This window comes from Molothrus aeneus, chromosome Z (genome assembly GCF_037042795.1).
Source record: "Molothrus aeneus isolate 106 chromosome Z, BPBGC_Maene_1.0, whole genome shotgun sequence".
Lineage (NCBI taxonomy): Eukaryota > Metazoa > Chordata > Aves > Passeriformes > Icteridae > Molothrus > Molothrus aeneus.
Genome location: NC_089680.1, coordinates 47,627,158 through 47,645,121, shown reverse-complemented (window position 1 = coordinate 47,645,121; position 17,964 = coordinate 47,627,158). Strand labels below are relative to the sequence as shown.

Genomic DNA, 17,964 nt, shown 5'->3' with positions numbered 1-17,964 from the left:
GTCAGCATTTGAAAGGGGGATATAAAAAACCCTGATGTGACATCATGACATCACCTCATCTTGCTAGCATAACCTCAGGGGGTTTTTTTTTAAGTTTCTTTAATCCAACTTCTTTATGGTATCTTATCAAAACTGAATGGAGAAAAAGTTCTGTGCTTTTGCTTGGCACTTGTTTTTTGGTAGGATGGAATTTTCTGGATGGCAGTTTTTGCAATCGAAGCAAAATTAAATAAAACTAAGTATATTCAAATCTCAAACAAATACACACTGTAAAACCAACTAACATCACCTATAAAGAGTGTGTGTAAAACCATCTCATCATACATAGAGAGTTCACACCTTTCAGATGCCTAAGAATGTGAAAGGTCTTTCTAGTTGACTTCTTTTTCACTTGGATTTGTAAGAAGCTAAACATCTGTGTTTGCAAGACACTTTTGAAGGGGAATCCGGATGAAAGAAAATTCCTTTGTAGAAGACTCCAGTGCCTTCTGAGGAATTTTGTCCAAGAGTTTAATTCAGCTCAGGTGCCACATTAGTGCCATAAAGATGACTGTCTCGGGGAGGGAGTATGCTCCCGCTGCTTCCCAGCCCCAGCCTCACTTGTTTATGATCAGCTCAGATTTCTCCTCATGGGGTGTGCCCAGAAACCTTTGCCATAGAAAGAGATCGTGTGAGGCAATGCTATTATTAGATACCAGCGTTCTTCAGGCACACACTCGTCTCACAGTATTTTTTGTTAAATATGGAAGTGACATCTTGTCTGCTGCCTATGGAGACTTTTTTCTCCTTAGTAGCCTTCTCATATTAATGTGACTCTTTTTGTTTGTAGTTTGTCTTCACATTTGGCAGTTGTAAAGCATTATCTATGTTTGAAACATACTGCTGTGAATCAGAACTTAGTGATCTGAGGCAGTTGTTGGATGTTCAGTTGACTACCCTTGACATTGTTATGTGCTGATTATATTGCATATTCCTAGTGTTATATCTCTTCACAGAACATTGCTGTTTCAAAATGCATGCTCTGCATTCCAGACAGACATCCTATCAAGCATCATCCTGTTCTAATACTGCCTGCATCTCCTGGTATTCATGAGGGTTTTGTAAAATTCCCTCCAGACATGCAAAGTACTTTGAAAATTTCACCTACAGCATAGTCTTACAAGCCTTCTTATAGCCTTTACACAGTTCTCCTCCTTCAAGAAATTGATATTTTTCCAAGGTAGCACTGGTGAGTGCTAAACTTATCAGAACAGTGAGCACAAACAGGCTGCTGCACTTAAAATCCAAGACATGTGAATTCCTCAGAAACAGGACTGCAAGACTCTTGGATGTTACTCACAGCCATCTATCCTATTTTCAATAGATATGTCCTTCCTAAGACTGTTGAAGTGACTATAACCACTATTTGGTCACTGTTGTTGCTGCATCACTGCGGATGACTGAGGGTTAAGTGTGAAAAGTTCAAAGCTGTAGGCTTCAAGTGAGATGTTCTCCATACACCATTCTTCGGAGCTTGGTCCAAGGTTTCTGAACAGTAGCTTAGGTTTTCTGTCTAGTTTTCCTATACTCTTGAGGTTAATGAAATGGGTGAAGAGAGTACGATAGAAAGAATGGCATTTTAATTATGATAGGGACTGATAAGTGCAGACATGCCGTGGGTATTTTGGAAAACAAGCTAGGATGTTGCAACATCAGGTTAGTAATTGCCTAAGTATACTAGCAGTTAGTTGTTCTAGAGAATGATTGCCTTGCTTTGCCTTGCCTTGCCTTGCCTTGCCTTCTCCTGAGTTGGAAATGTACTGGTGCAGTGGACTATCCTAGTTCACCAAATCATGATAATTAAAATTACTGTGAAATGTAGAGCTCTATTTCTCCTCTCCCTGGCTGGCAGCTATCCTGGAGACATGTTATTGCATCATAGTGATGATGATTCTACACTTGCATAGAAATTATCTGAGTGAGAACTGAGCATATCTTTCAAGTGTGCAGGTCATATGTTTTATTCCCATGGTTTCATTTTCAGGAATAGCAATTTTCAGGATAGCAATTTTTTTACTCTCCCATACGAGTCAATGGGAAAGCTAGTCTTCAGTCTGGAAATTATGGAGTTAAATCATTAGCTTTCATAATTAATTGTAAAACTACTGGGAGCCAATTGAGCTACATCAGTCTACCCAATCATATCAGCAGTGTGGCTTGTTAACACTATAGTATATGCACAGTCTTGAGAATTGCGGTCTATCTAATAAGTTTTCAAAAATTGATATATTTAAAGTATTGCATAAAGGAATAAAAGTAGACAGGACTAGTTAACTCTGAGTCCTTAGGCTGACCTTTATTATTATTTGATTCTTAAACAAGTTATGCTCTATTTCTTTCTTGTGGCTTTTTTTTTTCCTCTGCAACAATATCTTTTTTTATTGTATGACTCAGTCTTAAAGGAACTACCACAGTGAAAGATGTCAAGAAAATAAAGGAAGCACCAACCTCTTTATAGTGCATAAGAACTTCAGATAAATCCCCTCAGGAATGCTGAACTACAAAATTACTTGGTTTTTTAGTTCAAGGGCTTGTCAATACTTGAAAAGTATTCCAGAAAAAATGTCATTATTCAGTACTATGTCTTATGCCCAGAAACAGTTTTGTACATTAATGGTGCTTTCACTACTGGTAATTATTCCCTGTATTTGGAGCCAGAAGTGGGAGGATTATGAGTTTCTAATCCATATCAAGTTTTTCTAACTGATAGTGGTAGCTGTCCCATAAATGATGTTACTTTTCAGCTATTTGGATTCTCTATCAGGGCACATGTATATCATCTACTGGGTCAAAGTTAGCCTGACCAAATGGCCAGTTAATTTTAAATTAATGTTTTTGTACTCCACCTAGAACTATCATTCCCATCTGCCATCAGCTGCAAATTTCACATACCTGTGTGTGTGAGATCATATTTCTTACCCATGAGGATTCATGCCATTATTTTGTTACTCAGACTGCATTTACTTTCTCTGCAGAAATCTTGTAAACATACTGCTAGTCTAATATGAAGAATCACATGAAATCAGTATTTCTTAATGTGGTTGTGGATAAAATGTGTGAACAGAGACTTTTCAAAGGATAGATGCAGACAGATAATTTTAATATCAGCAACTATTCTATAACTAGTTTCTCACAATAGCACATAACGACCATCAAGCAACAGCACAAAAGCCACATTAAGTTCAATCTACTGCTTAGAATGGATAACAGGAATAAAAAGGGGCTAAAAGCATTAAGATTTAAGCATTAGCATTTAGCATGAAAGCATTACCATTTAAGCGTTATTCTTTAAAAGAAAGAAAATAAAAGGATTGTATTAATACTTGAAATTGTTTTCAATTTTTATTTAAAAAGTTAGTAGAGAAATTACAATGTTTGACCAGAAGCAAGGATATGTCTCTTCAACACAGTGTTATCAAGTCATTTGCTACCTGCCTTTCATGAAGATTTGCTCTTAAAGGAACACTGCCAATATGGGGATATACTTTCAGTGAAATAAATACACCACTGAAAAATTCACCACAGGCAAACGGAAAGAACTCTAGTTTCTGAATATATACTTGAATTAGAGGTCAAACACATTGGCCAGACTTTTGTTTCTTGTTGTCTTGAGATGGTTTAAGTTAGAGAACCGTGGCTTAATAGATGCCCCTGGCATGTGCACTGTGTTTAGCATATGGTATGTTCTCTATCTTTTAACATATGCTATACCTGAAGGCTACATTTTTGTTGCAAGTAAAAGTTCTACAGTTTACTAAATAATTTAAGATTATGAGAGAGCATCACTACTATTTTGCTACAGAAGTATTAGTCACACTGTTTTTGCACAATTTCCTTTTATAATCTTTTTAATGGGTGCAAGGGGTTTTGCCCTCATTGGCCTGAATGCAAATAGAATCAAATTAGGGGTGTCAACACTGAACACTTCAGAGAGGTATGTGTAATAATATGGATGTTTTGCACTGAGCATTCCACTACACCTTGTGTTTACTTCTGCTTTATGGAAGATCAAGAACACATCAACTAGCTTAGTACCTTAGTGTAGGCGTGTTCACCAAACTCAGTGTATCAGGAGCAAAGTTACTTTTGATGGTTCATCAGTCTAATATTTCTCATATTCAATACTTGCCTGGTTCACTAACTTTGTAGTACCAGACAAAGATTAACAAATACATTAATAAAAATACGTTAAATAGATAGTGCTAGTTTTTCACTGCATCTGATAAGTGCCTGACAATTTCAGATCATAGCTCTTCAGCAGCTCTCCAGTTTGAAAAGGAGAAAGTAATACTATTCAATTGCTAAATGGAGTACTTCGGATATGAGTCATGAGCACAGATGACTTCTTAAATTTCAGTGTTATCCTGGTTATAAAAAATGGGATACTTATGCTTGTATCTTATTTATTAATCATCCTGTTTATATCTAATTCATTAAGAACAGTAATTGAAGCTCTCAAAAATCGATAACCATTGTTACTTTACTACCGTTTATGTCATTTAGTGTTGATTTCAAGAAGAAATAAGTCTTGTCAATACTAAGTGGTTTTAAAATGCTCAGTGTGGATTTATTCTGGGCAGACTTCCTACTTTATAAAACTTCTGTCTTAGTGAATCAAATTGCTACCATTTTTTCTCAGTATATAAGAATGTTTATTTTCAATACTGTATAGCTTCAATTTATGGTGGATAAGAGGAAATGACTGCTTCCTGAGCTGAGCTGAGAATGGAATCACTGGAAAGTGAGACAAATCTAGGGATGATCTATGGATCAGCTGATGAACAGAGCCCTAAGGGGCAGACTGGCATAGACAGTTTATTAATGGAAGCAGAAGAGAATTCTGAGCTGAGGTTGCTTAGCTGCATATTTATGAGCCCTCCGGCTGCTATTGTCTTCCAGATTCTTTGCAGATTCCAATAAAACTCTGTGACCCAAAATTAAATTATCCACTATTTTGGTGAACTAGTTTTCTGCCAGATTAGGCAGCTGAAAAGTTGAAATCAGCCTGTAGAGGAATATAACAAGCATTAGAGTTGGTGTAAGGTAAGCAGTGAAACATGAGGCAAGAACTGAGCAGGGGAAAAGGACTCTGCCATTTTGGGAAGCGGCAAGCTGTTAGATCTGCCTAAATCATCACACATAACTGTATCCTAAATTCTCCTGTGGAAAAAGCAACTTTTGAATCATGCCCCATAGCATTCCAGCCACAAAAACTGGCAAATTACTTCTGAGCTACGTGGTGGATATGTTTGTACTACATGATAGTTTCTAGCTAGTACATGCTTTTTTAAAGAAATGAAACACTAGATGTAGGTCTTTAGAACCGAGATATAAACATGCTAACAATATTCCAAGATAAAGATAAAAATATACTGGCTTAATTTTAGGACCTCAAAGTGCTTACAGTAGGTTATTAATTTTTATGACTTAAACAAAATCAGCAAAGCAAGAAAAGCATTTATGGTGAAGTCACTATACTACAATAAAATGCTCCAGTGTTCTAACCTGTTATGACTCTTCCTTACAATAGCTTGTGGGTTTTTATCTGTAATGTAGCATTACAGATGCAGAGGCAAGGTAACAGTGTGAACTTAACCACATTCTATTGAGAAGAGGAGCGTATATCTAGGAAGTATTGCTGAAAGGCAGGTTGTAAGACAACACAAAGCAGATAGCAATGACACTTCTGTGGAAGCAGCTGCTTCTTCCAGCAAGAATCTGCAATGAGATATGTGAAAACAATCATGCCTCATTTAGCTCTGCCATTCACAAAATTATTTACTTTAATTATTTAACTGGTTACACCTGTAGAAATGGACAGACACATAGATAAGGATATTTATTTTGCAAACACAGTGCTATGGATTGCTTGGGACAGTACTCTGTGCAAAAAGTGGTTACAAGTGGCTGTAGTTCCTGCTGACAGGGGATGAGGGTGTCAGGTTTGTTCTTTGGTGTGTACACCAAAGAAACAATTTTGGCTTTAAATACAAAACCTCACATTCAGGAAGAAGTTAACAAATTAATCAGTAGGATTAACCATTTCAGTCAGTGAATAAAAAGAACTTCCCTGTTCTCTATCTCTCAGCTCAAGCTTTAGGCACAAGTATTTGTTGGGACAATTTTTTCATCGTATTTTAAGGTCGTCAGACAAATGAAACCAGTTCTATGCCTGAGTCTGTGCTACTTCTGACATGTTTTAGCAAGACTGATGAACCCTCCTCTCCTTCCAGCCCCTGGAGGCCTGGCAGCTTCTCAGCTACAAAGCTTTACTGTGTGTAGTTGCTTCTGATGTGCAGATCTGGTTAAAAACAATTGAAGACTTTCCACTGGGTCAAAAGAACCTACATGTCTACTGACACTTGTACTGGTCATGAAATCTCTGTGCATTTCACAAGAAAAATAAACTGCAAAAAGACAGCCTGAGTCATATTTCCAGGTGTCTAATAGCTGGAAGATCTAAAGCATTCTTTAGAGATGGCTTGTCTTCAAAGTTAAAAAGGTGCAGGTTTGCTGGCAAACATATTTTAACCCATGGAAAGGTCTCACTTAAGATATTGTTGAATGGCAGCTACCAAACTAACACACAATACAGGTTATTGCAGGTGCTCTAAGGATATATTTAGGGTTTTGAGCAATAACAGAAATGTTTTATTCTGCTTTAAAAAAAAAAAAAAGAGAGAAATTGGGGTAATAGTTGACTTAAAATCTGAAAAAGAAACAATTTAAAGTTCTTCACTTCTACAAATCACTCACAAGCTATAACTAAAAACTGGGTATATTTTATAGTGGAAAGGACCTGTAACTTTTAGGCACTTTTAAGAAAATCTTTTTGTAGAAATTCTAGCTTTTTACCAACACAAGTAAAGATGGACCAAATCCAATAATTTTTTTCTGAATGATGTTATGCAAAACTACAATGAAACCCTTATTCTTCTACTATAGTACAAGCAGTGCTACTGTGAAATGAGCTCTATACCTGACTTATTCTGTATGACTAATTCCCACTGTATTATCTTAAAACTTTGATGTTAATAGGAAAATCTCAATATGGAAATCTCTGCACACGTAATAGACCATGATCTTATTTTAGCTTTTTAACTTCCCAAAGATGTATTATACTAATTAAGGATTTTTGATTGGCAGAAAGGAAGAATGGTGAAAGCATGTGATGAGGTGCTCAAAAAAACACCATTCAGGCCTCTCTGCAGCCTCTGCATGACACTGTGTAGAAACCCAGCAAAGTTAGCTACATAGGTAATGTTTCTCTAATATATTTAAATATAGGCCAGACAGGGTTAGTGCTTTGAAAAAAAAGATCTAGAGACTTGTCATCCTATTAAAAGAAATGATTTGGTGATTTAATAATTTAAAGAAGTTTTTCTTTAAATTCTTTTTTTCTTTTTATGATGGGCTGTTGTGATATGTTAAGAGAATACGTAAATGGTTATATTAAAACTCACCTAGCTATGTGCTGACATTAAAGCCAGTGTTAAACTCCAAGGATTTAGTGTGAAACATGACTTTGACCTAGATTGTGCTACAAGGTTGTCACCATAACTAAATCTGTGAAACATGATCATGTGTGAAAAAGGGCACTTCTTGGTTTATGAAACAGAGAGAAGAGGTACAGAGCTGCACAGCGCCTGGGCTCTTGTGGATCCCTGAACAACTCACCTCAATTTTTTTTTCATTTTTAAAGTAAATATGGGACATTAAATTTGTGTTCTTTGGGAGTAATCAATTTCCATTTTCTCCTTTCCCAAAAATCGTCCTGTGTTAAGAAAAAAAGGTAGCCAGTCAGATGATAACAGGAGCGTAGCTGTAAGGGAGTAGGGGGCAAGCAAGTCAGAAAGGAGGCTAGGTATTGAGCACATAATAATTTATGTAAGTTTCTTTTCCAAGTTAAGTACAGATGGCCTGGCCACTTTGATCAAACATCAGAAAAATTTTGTCCCAAATTGATGGTATGTGATATATCACACCATGATTCCTTTGTCATCTCTACATACAATCCCTCCCTAATGCCAAGAGGATCGCAGCGGCTTTAGGATCATGGTGTTCACCTTCAATCTCATGGCTCTTTGTTGATGTTCAGCCATAATCACAAGCTTTTGTCTCTCATGACGCAACTCCTCTGAGGGTACAGGGCTTGGCAGTAGGTGTTACTGTCACCTATCAATACTTCATTATAGGTATTAATACATACTACAATAAACTCAGTAGTACAAGATGTTATGTAGATATTAAATATTACATAGATTAAGATGATATCATGCTATGTGCTTTACCAGCAAACGTACACAATGTCCACAGAAGTAAAAAGTGCCCTGAAAACCAAAGCATGGGCAGTCCTCTCTCCTCAAGCTGGAGAGACCCAGGGCCTTCAAAAGTTCACAGTTCCCACAGGAGCCAAGCGGAAAACCCATAAATACAATATTTGTATCATTTTTTAGTTATTGAATTTGTTCTTGAAGATGTTTATACTTCTTTACTTTTCCCACAGCAGCCACTTCTAATGATGTTTCAATACTTCTGTATTTCCTGGTGACATCCACCGTGTATGGCTGGTTCTCTTTCCCAAATACCAGGTCCATTTTGTATAATTAATTGTTTTGATCTTTTGTGTTTGGTTCCTGGAACACTATCCAGTCTTTCTTTGTAGCATCGTTTGATCACATTTCACACAACCGCTTGTGCCTTTTGATTCCTGCGTCTTGCACAGCAGAACACTACCGGATGATAAGGGAATTATTTGTTTAAATAAAATGTAAGGTTAAATTGCGACGGAAGGCGCACGGCAGGGACACGCAGGCAAAGCCGGCTCCGCAGCAGAGCCACAGCCTGCGCGGCGGGCCCGGTGCGGCCGCGGCCGGGTCACCCCACTCTGCGGAGCTGCCCACGGGACGCCGCCATCTGACACTCGGTTCCTCGCGGTCCGGAGCCCGCCCCGGCATCCCCGGCGTGAGGCGGGCCCATGCGGGGAGGAGGCGGTGCCGCGGGGCCCAGGCAGGGGCGAGGAGGAAGCGAGCGCTGTGGCAGCGGCGGGCGGTGGTTGGCCAGAGCTGCCTCGCCTGAAAAAGCTGCCGAGCCGGGAGAGAGCCGCGGGTTGATACCGCTGCGGCCCCGGCGGGGCGGTACGGACTGAGCCCGTCCTGGGAGCATGCGACGGCGGGAGGAGGAGGAGTAAAGAGCCGTGGCAGCGGAGTCCGGGAGGAAGATGGAGCCCTTTCCCAGCGGTGAGTACCCGGGCGGCCGTCGGAGCCCGGGACGGGGCCGCGGGGCCTCCCGGCGGAGCCGCGTCCAACGGGAGCTGCTTGCCCAGAGGAAAACGAGAGGCTTCGTAGTGTTGCTGCCGTCGTTGTTCGCGGCTTGAAAATTGTCTCAGGTTAATTAGGAATAGGTGTCTTGAACGACAGAGGTGAAAGGAGCTCCCTCGCTTTTTCGGCGCTGTTGCGCTTCTCACTGCCCGGCCGGGGTCTCACTGACACTGGGAAGGCGGGGCCACTTGAACACCAGGTGTACACTCGCCGTGTGTGGCGCCACCGAGGGAGCCTTATAGGTGTCTGGAGTTCCAAAGCCATCATGATTCTGATGGGAAGTAGGAACCAGACCCCCTGCTCATGGCGTTTTCCTGATCGGGGCATTCTCATGAGAACGTACCCCCAAACGCCCTCCCGCCCCCCCTCCCAAACCCGAGCGGAAGGAGAAATAAAATACAGAAGTATAAGCGGTGTACAAAATAGCGTTTCAGGGTGTTCCTGAAACCAAGAAAGCTTTCAGAGCTGCCCATGCATTGACAGAAGTGCTTGAAATTCCGACGTGGTTGCATATGCTCAGAGATAGGCGTACGGGAGCGTTTGCTGGCATCGTGATACAGCAGTGTGTGTGCATCCTGTGCTTGTGCCTGAAATGAAGCCATGAAAAGTCCGTGTTGCTTCTGCCTCTACTAATAGTAACACATTCTACCCGTCCAGGGCAGAGGAGGAAATGAAGCTCTCAGATCAAACTGAAACTGAAGTATGTTTGGTTAGATTCACAACCATGGCCAAATATGGAATTAGACAGTGGATAAAACGACAGCCTTCCTGCTGAAAACGCAGCACTTTTGTTACAGGTGGGATTTGGTCTGTTAAATGGCAAGCATGTTGGATAGCCATCGCTAAAGTATCAGGTAGAGTTTGCTGCATCGTATTTTAAAAAAAACCCATGTGCCAAAAAATAAATTTTCTGTCTCGTGGCAAAGGAGTTGGCCCGAAATGATCTTTAAGGTTCCTTCTAATCCATTCTACAGTTCTATGAACTATGTTGTGAATCTATAAATATATCTTCACTGCCCTGCATTTCCCTTGTTTTGAAACACGTGAAATATCCCCTGCCATTGGATGCTGCTGTTTAGAATCTGAAAGAAACTGAAGGTCATGAGCTCTGGGCATATTTTGGTGTTGTAACTCGCAAGAGCGACCTTTTCTCCCCCCTTTTTTTTCCCCCCTCTTTGTATTGTCATGCTAAAATTACAGTTTTTACAAGCAGTTGATGTTTCAGTTCTCTAGTTAATCCTGGCCTTAGTGTAAGGTCTTTCAGCTACAGCCTATTTCAGTCACAGGTTGTTTTCTGCATTCTTGTATGCATCATAGAAAGATTTTGTCTTTAAGAGTAATGCAGTTTGGGGGAAAATTTCATTTTGAAGTCATCTTGCTAAGGCCATTCCTTTTCAAAGAGATGAAATGTTTTAAAGGTCTGTTTGGCATAATGCTATTGCTGCACTGTGCAATAAAATGTTTTAAAAATTCTGCTCCATGCAACTGGAAGAAATGCACCTGTGGGCTTTAGCATGTACCTTAAGGTGCCAAGAAGCAATATTCATGCACTGAGCTTCCTAATTTTGTTCCCTGAAATGAAAATACTAAAGATCGTGGTAAGACTGGAAGAAAATTTGGAGCTGAAGTTGGTCAATAAGTTTCTTCCTGAGGGCTGGCTCTGCTGGAATGGACACCACAGAGAATATGCAAATATTAGAGCAAAAATGTTGCACCTTATTTTTGATGATCTTGGGGCATATTTGGTGCTCAATAGCAGCGGCAAAAAATCTGAAGTGAAGAGGGTGCTTACATCATTGGCTTTTGGCATAGAATTTTCATTTTCATGCCTGGTGGTCTGGAACCTTTTGTAGGCATCAAATTTTCCAAATAAACTGGATTTTTGTTTTGTCTTATACAATACTTATGAGTTCTGTTTGTGAGTCTGTGTTGACTTCCTGTGCAAAGCGCTGTTTAAATTGAGAAGAAAGCATGCCTATCACAGGAGGCTTACAATATTATACTTGTAGATCTCTCAGTTCTTTAGGGTTTTTACCCTTGTAAAAGGTGGGGAAGAGGGAACAGACTGGATCTTAAGATTTTGCAAAAGCATTTTAGTTGGATTCAGAACTCTGATAGCAATTGGGCAAACTAGCAATGAGACAATTTCTTGTTTTTATTTATGGAAGTAGAGCTGTGTCTGAATGAGTATGTGTCTTAAAATAGACTTTAAGGCAGCAAATGTACTAAAGTGGATATAAATTCCAGCTTTTCTAGTTCAGTATTTGGTTGGAATTTTTTTTCTTAAATAAAAGAAAAAACACAGTCATAATGCATTTCAAAAGTCAAAGAAACCTTTATCCTTTCCTTGAAATCCTAGTGGCTGTGCTGAACTCTTCACTGTCTGAATAGCTTCTCCTGGGGAAATGCTCAGATAAAGTAAATAAACTTAGGATTTTTTTTTTTTTTACTTCTTCCCTCATCCCTGCACTGTAAACTTAGTTTGGGACCTCTCTGAAGAGATCTAGGTTGTGTCTTCCTCCCTTCTTAGGACTTTGGGTGGTGATGGTGTATGAGGTCTGTAGCTCTGGAAGAGCAGTTAATTGCGTATTAATTTTTAGCACCTGGAATAGCTGAGTTAATCACAGAGTATCTCAGGTTGGAAGGGAACTATAAGGATCATTAAGTCCAACTCCCTGATCCTCTCGGGACTACCTAAAACTAAACCATGTAACTAAGAGTGGCACCTAGACATTCTGTGATCTCTGGTAGGCTTGATGCCACAACCTGTTCCAGTGACCAGCCACCCTCTCAGTGAATGGAATGACATTTTCCTGATGTCCCATCTGCACTTCTTCTTGAAAGTTATGAATGCTATAAAGTAGTAAATGCTCCAGAAATGGTTACTGGTAGGATTTTTTTTGAGATGGATTCCTCTATTTGCATGACTGTTCTTAATTTGAGATTTTTCCCCAAGAACAAATAATCAAAGTTTAATTAAAAGCTCATGGAAGTTTTGCTTATTTGTTGCACAGAATTTTTCCACCTAAGATGTATGGTCTTCCATTCCTTTGAATTCTGCTCTGAATCAGTGAGCAGAATTTTTTTTAATTTTGACTAGTCATTGGTTACCTAAACAGTTTCACTAAAATGTAAAGAAACAAAAAACCAAGTGAAAAAAGTGAAATACAGATTAAAGGAAATATGTGATGTAATTTTGCACATCTGTATCTTGGACATCAGTACAAATTATTTTGCAAGTCTTTTGCTTATTTTTTAGATTGTATGTGTTTCTGAAAGGTCATTTCATAATTTCCTGTTTAATACATTAAATATGTCACTTCTCTACTTAACAGGGAAAAAAAGAGAAGTGAGTTATTACGGTTTCTCATTTAAGACAGGTGACATGCATGAACTTGCAACTGCAGATGGGATAACTTGTGAGGATCTGAAGTGCAAATAACACTCACTTTCACTGACATTCCTGAATTATTTTTATCCTTTTCATACACAACAGATGCAATCTTCGATATTAATTACAGGACTAAATTGATGGGCAAAATAAAAAGACTCTCATGGGAAGAAGTGGGGGGTTTTTGGAAAGTAGAAATAAAACAAGCTAGGTAACGTTCTTTACAAAATGAAAATGTTATTTGCAAAGTCTAGTTATTTCAGTAGTTCTGTCAATTCTAAAATATTTTTGTTCTTTGTGTTAATTTTTTTCAGTACAGAAGTGTACTGGAGGTTGCAGGAGCATGTTCCTGTGTGCATAGCTTTAATTCTGTTGAGGACAGCAGGCATAGCCTTGACTGCCATTGTTTTACAGTGTTGTGTCATGGAGCAGAAGGGTTCCTGTTTGTCTTAAATTGTTACTCAGTCCTAAACAGCAGATTGAATAATTTAATTTTTTTTTGTATAATGGTAGATAGAAAACATCAAAGAGGTCTGTTCTTAGTGTCTTTTTTTCTGCCCTGTGGTTTGCCTATCCCATCAGTTATTACTGGAAAAAAAATACTAATTTAATCTGTTCCTGGGTGTGAGTTTTACGTTATCCAAGTGCATTGTGCTGGGTTGTAGTTTTCCGCAAAGCCATGTTGTAGTATCTGTGCTTGTGTTCCTGTGTCAGCTGAGCAGAAACCTGTTTTTTCAATGTATTTGATATGTGTTTGCTTTTACTGATTCTCTGTGAACTCCCTGCCAAGCAGTGGATGTTCAGAAGGGGAATTCAGTGAGTTAAAGAATGTCTGAAGATGAGAGTATAGGTGCTCATTATTGTTCATTTGTTGGTATTTTTCCATTAAGCAGTTGGTCTTACACTTGCAGAATGAAACCATGGAGTATCTGTGTGTTTACTTCATAAGTAAAAAACAATGAAAGCTTATGCTGACCTCAGTATCTACCTGTAAAAGTATTCCAGGAGTGTCTTGTCATCTTTTTTGGGAAGATGATGTAAAGTTGAGCAACCATGTTTCACATTGCTGGGGCTACATGAATGCTGCATAAAGCCCTGTAACAACTGCCATAAAAATAGTACAAACAAATAAAAGCAAGGATAAAACCACCTCTGTTTGTTTCACTAGTCAGAATACTTTTTTCATATTATATGGGCATTGGTGTAACAATTACATACAAAGAATTTATCTTTATTTAATGTATTCTCTGATTAAAGTAGTGATGAATTCAGAGAATTCAAGTTTTTCATCTTTTACTCAGTGATTTAAGAAAGTCCAGTGAATTTCCAGTTCTCATGCACAATGTTTTTTTTTCATTGAGTACAAAAGCAAAGATTGTGTAGAAGAGCAAAAACATTGAGATTTCTTTATGTTTGGGAGCAGTACTATTCCTTTGTCTATCAGAGAAATATATGCATGGTAGCTGCTGCTTAGACTTCTATCCAACAGTACCTTAAAATAAGATCATATTAACTTTTAAAATAAACCAAGATCTTGTGTGATCTGGGTTTTAATTGCCTCAAAGTATTTTAAAGAGTACATATATACCTTTTGAAGTTGTGTTTTGACTATTTATGATACTGCTTTACATAGTGGAAGTATATTAACCTTAAAATGTAATAATCACGAAAAAATTGTGTGCCTTCTTCCACACAGAAAGATGGATACTCCTGAAGGAAATTTGGAGTAAGGAGGGGAGGGAACATGTCGGGAAAACTCATCTGGTTGATCAAAGAGACAGGAATTTCAGGGTAATATGGTGTGTTGGGTTCTGGGCAGTTCGTGTCCCTAGGGCACAGCTGATCCTTTATTGCTTCATGAGTGTTGTCTCAAAATAGATGTTCAAGGAAGACCTTAGAGCCAGCTCTTCTGGATTATTTAGGGCACGCAGTAGTCTGTTGAAGCAGAGGTCTTCTTTACCACATCAGGTGGAGAGTGAAGAAGTGGAATCCTGATTCCACTGAAACACAAGATGCTTTCAGTCAGTTGTTTTGTTCGTGTGGAAATAAGGTGAGTTTTGATTTTGGGGTTTGTTTTTTATTCCAATCAAAACTCCCACCAAGATCTTTGGAGGAGTGTTTCAGCGTGCTTTACTAAGCATAACTGTGTGCAGAGAGCTTTCCTTTGGTTGTAATCGCTCTGACATTGAAGGAATATATTCTGTTAACTGGAGTTCTTGTGTAACAATACTTCTACCACAGTGCCATTGACTTTTATGGAGAATTGATTGTGTTCAAAACTAAGAATGTGCCTAATTCACCTACTATTCTAGGGCCTAATGGTGATTTTTATTTAAGCCTTTCTGTTGTATATAGTTTCTTCAGTAGCAGTGAGCTGGTAGCACATTAGTAGAACCACTTTTACTATTTTTCATGCATGAAAAAGTTCTGACTTGTGTTAGTGGGAGACCAAAATGCTTTGATATGCTTTAGAGGCCTCATAATTCTGACCTGTAAACTATTATAAGAGAACAACAAACAGTAGCTTTTTAGAAAAATGTGGCTGTGAATACAACATATATAAACTGTCAGTTGCTGTCCAAATCTGCACTTTTTATCATTGATGGAGATATTAATGAGGGCTTTAGTGTCTCTTTTGGAACAAAGGAATAATCATAATTGTGGATCATTGAATGATTTAGTTTGCAAGGGACCTCCTGAAAAGTGTCTGGTCTCTGAGCTTCCCACACCCCTCATGGTGATGGTTGTTATGATGATTTCAAAGCTGATATATGATACCTGGATAGGCTTTTGGAGCAATCTAGATTTCAGTATGTCTTAAGCTACCAGGCAGACACACTGCTACTTCTTTCTTTATCAATACCCTTTGTCTTGTTGTATTATGAGACTGAGAAAAATGTAGATAGATGTATTTTTGCTCCATTAAGATGATACAAAACTTAGTGTGTTAGGCCATAACCTCTGGCCATTATTGCATCTTGCTTTCTGTGAACCGGACTACCAGTTACGGAGCAGTGAACACGTAACGTGTGCTTGTGACTGCAGATAGTTTGGGATGGTTGGAGTTGTCAAGTGGGTATTAAGTAACAGTAGTAATCCAGAAGGCATATTGGGTTGCCTCTGTAGAGAGTGTTCAAGACAAGAGGATATGATTCCATTCATTTATTGCTAAAAGCAAACAAGAGAATGAAAAGATTAGGCAAGCATCAGTTTGTATATAGTCTGTCAGGTTCTATACCTAATTGTTAGATGTTTCAGAAAACTCTCACATTTTTTTTTTTTTCTTCAGAACAACTGGTACCAGCAGAGAGATGTTTTGTATTTTCAGCAGTGATGAATGAGGTATTTATCAGACATGAAATTAATGGACAGGTGTTGTGAAGAGGATTGTCAGCAGTTCTGAATATGGGAGTTGAGTAGGTCAAGAAATCTGAGACACAACTTCCTGTGTGTCTCTTAAGATTCAGGACCTTTTCATTAGACCCCTGTGGTTAAACGTTTTATGTGATTTTAATTGCAGAATACACCTTTGCTAAGACTGGAAGCAGGAAACTAAAGCAACCATATTCTGTAATTAAAGCCAGAAACTTCTTTCCTATCCCATTTTTTGTTCAGCCAGTGGCTGAGGATTGAACACTGCCTCAAACTTGTGGAAGGTTTTCCTTCTCAGAAGTATCCAAAGAGGAAAATGTGATTTATAACTACATCCTCTTTCCTTCCCTCCGTTTCCCCTGCATTTTCTCATAGGAAACCTAACTGGTACCAGATTTAAACTTGAAAATCTATGTTAATGTGACAGACCTGATATTGCATCTGTTGGATATCAAAATCCAGACTAACCTTGGTTTGGTTAGCCTTGAGTTCTCCTCTTATTTCCTCATAGCTCCTCATTGCTAATGGACAACACCTGTCCGTTAATTTCATGTCCAATAAATAATTATGACAAAAATAAGCTATGAATTTTTACCAGTTGTATAGGTGGAGTATTCAGTAAATGATCTATTAGCTTTTTCCCCTTCTAGCATATTTTCTTTTTGATGATAACATAGAAGGCTCCATAGTATCCTGGCTATTTACATTTAAATCTAACTGGTAAATGGTGAAATGTAATTGATCCATGTAATTCTTCAATCTGAGGTCCTGACAAAGCAAATGCAATGGTACTTTGCTTAAAAATCAGGAAGAGAACCTTTTAGAAGGTTCTTAGTTTTTAGAAGCACCCAAGACTAATAAACACTGACTTCCTTGAAATTACACTCCTCGCTCATATTTGTTATGGCAACTTCAGATAAGAGAGGGTCTTAAAATGCGTAATCACACATTGTTTTAATTTCTGTTGTACAGTTAATTGGCAGGGTTTTGTTCCAGTCTATGTACAGAAGCTTGTCACTGCAGTATTTATCTCACATTAATTTTTAAAACCCACATAAGTAAAAAGCAGAAGTAGACCTTGGAGTATAGCTTGAAGAGGCGAGTGACCTTGTAAGGCTTGGAACTTGAGTTCCCTTGTGTAGTTTGGAGTGAAAAGCAAAATTTGTCCGCCTTTGCAATACAGGAAAATCTACTAATTTTCAAGTTAGGAGTTTTTTTTGAGAAAGAAGGGTTGTTTTTTTTTTTTCCCAAAACCAGCATCTGTTTTGAAGACCTTTTGTCTGTCCATTAGATGAATCTATACTTAACTATACAGATTTTTCTAAACCTCTACCAGTTATTTGTATCTTGAAATCAGCCCTTACAGAGTGGCATATGTGGTTCAAGTCGTGAGCAGATGTTAGGTACTGTCTGTCTTTTAAGAGTATTTATTAAAGAGTATAACAGTATTTATTAAGATCATATGGAGTCATCATATCTGTTTGCATGTAGATGTTGATACTACAAAAAACAACAGACCCTCTTTTGTTTTACTGGAGTCTGTGTCTTTTTTTAAATTTCTTCTTTCATGTTTTTTTAGTTGCATTCAGCATATAAAAGTATATATAAGTGTATATGTGTCCAGTTTTGGTCTATTAAAAATATGCAATGCATATGTAATCTTGCTGCATAGTGGGAATTAAGAACTTGCTCTTAGCTTACCTATTCCTTCTGTTCTGTCTCTAAAAAGCAGGCAAATCCCGTGGATAATTCAGATTCTGAAAGTAGTGCTTCATATTGTCTAATACTTCTTCATTTGTTTGGGTTTTTTTTCCCATTGGATTATTTCCTTTTTTTGTCTGA

General features: G+C 38.3%; 1 protein-coding gene across 2 annotated transcripts in view; it reads left to right on the top strand.

Annotated features, from left to right (window-relative positions):
* Positions 1 to 9,084: 9,084 nt before the first annotated feature.
* The window catches only part of LNPEP (leucyl and cystinyl aminopeptidase), a 50,288-nt gene continuing 41,408 nt past the window's right edge, over positions 9,085 to 17,964 (top strand). Inside the window, exon 1 of one of the 2 annotated variants that reach the window (XM_066569585.1) lies at positions 9,085 to 9,278. In XM_066569585.1, the coding sequence (XP_066425682.1) occupies positions 9,260 to 9,278 (19 nt within the window). In that variant the 5' untranslated portion in view covers positions 9,085 to 9,259. The remainder of the gene's footprint in view (positions 9,279 to 17,964) is intronic. The other variant, XM_066569586.1, reaches the window with a different exon arrangement.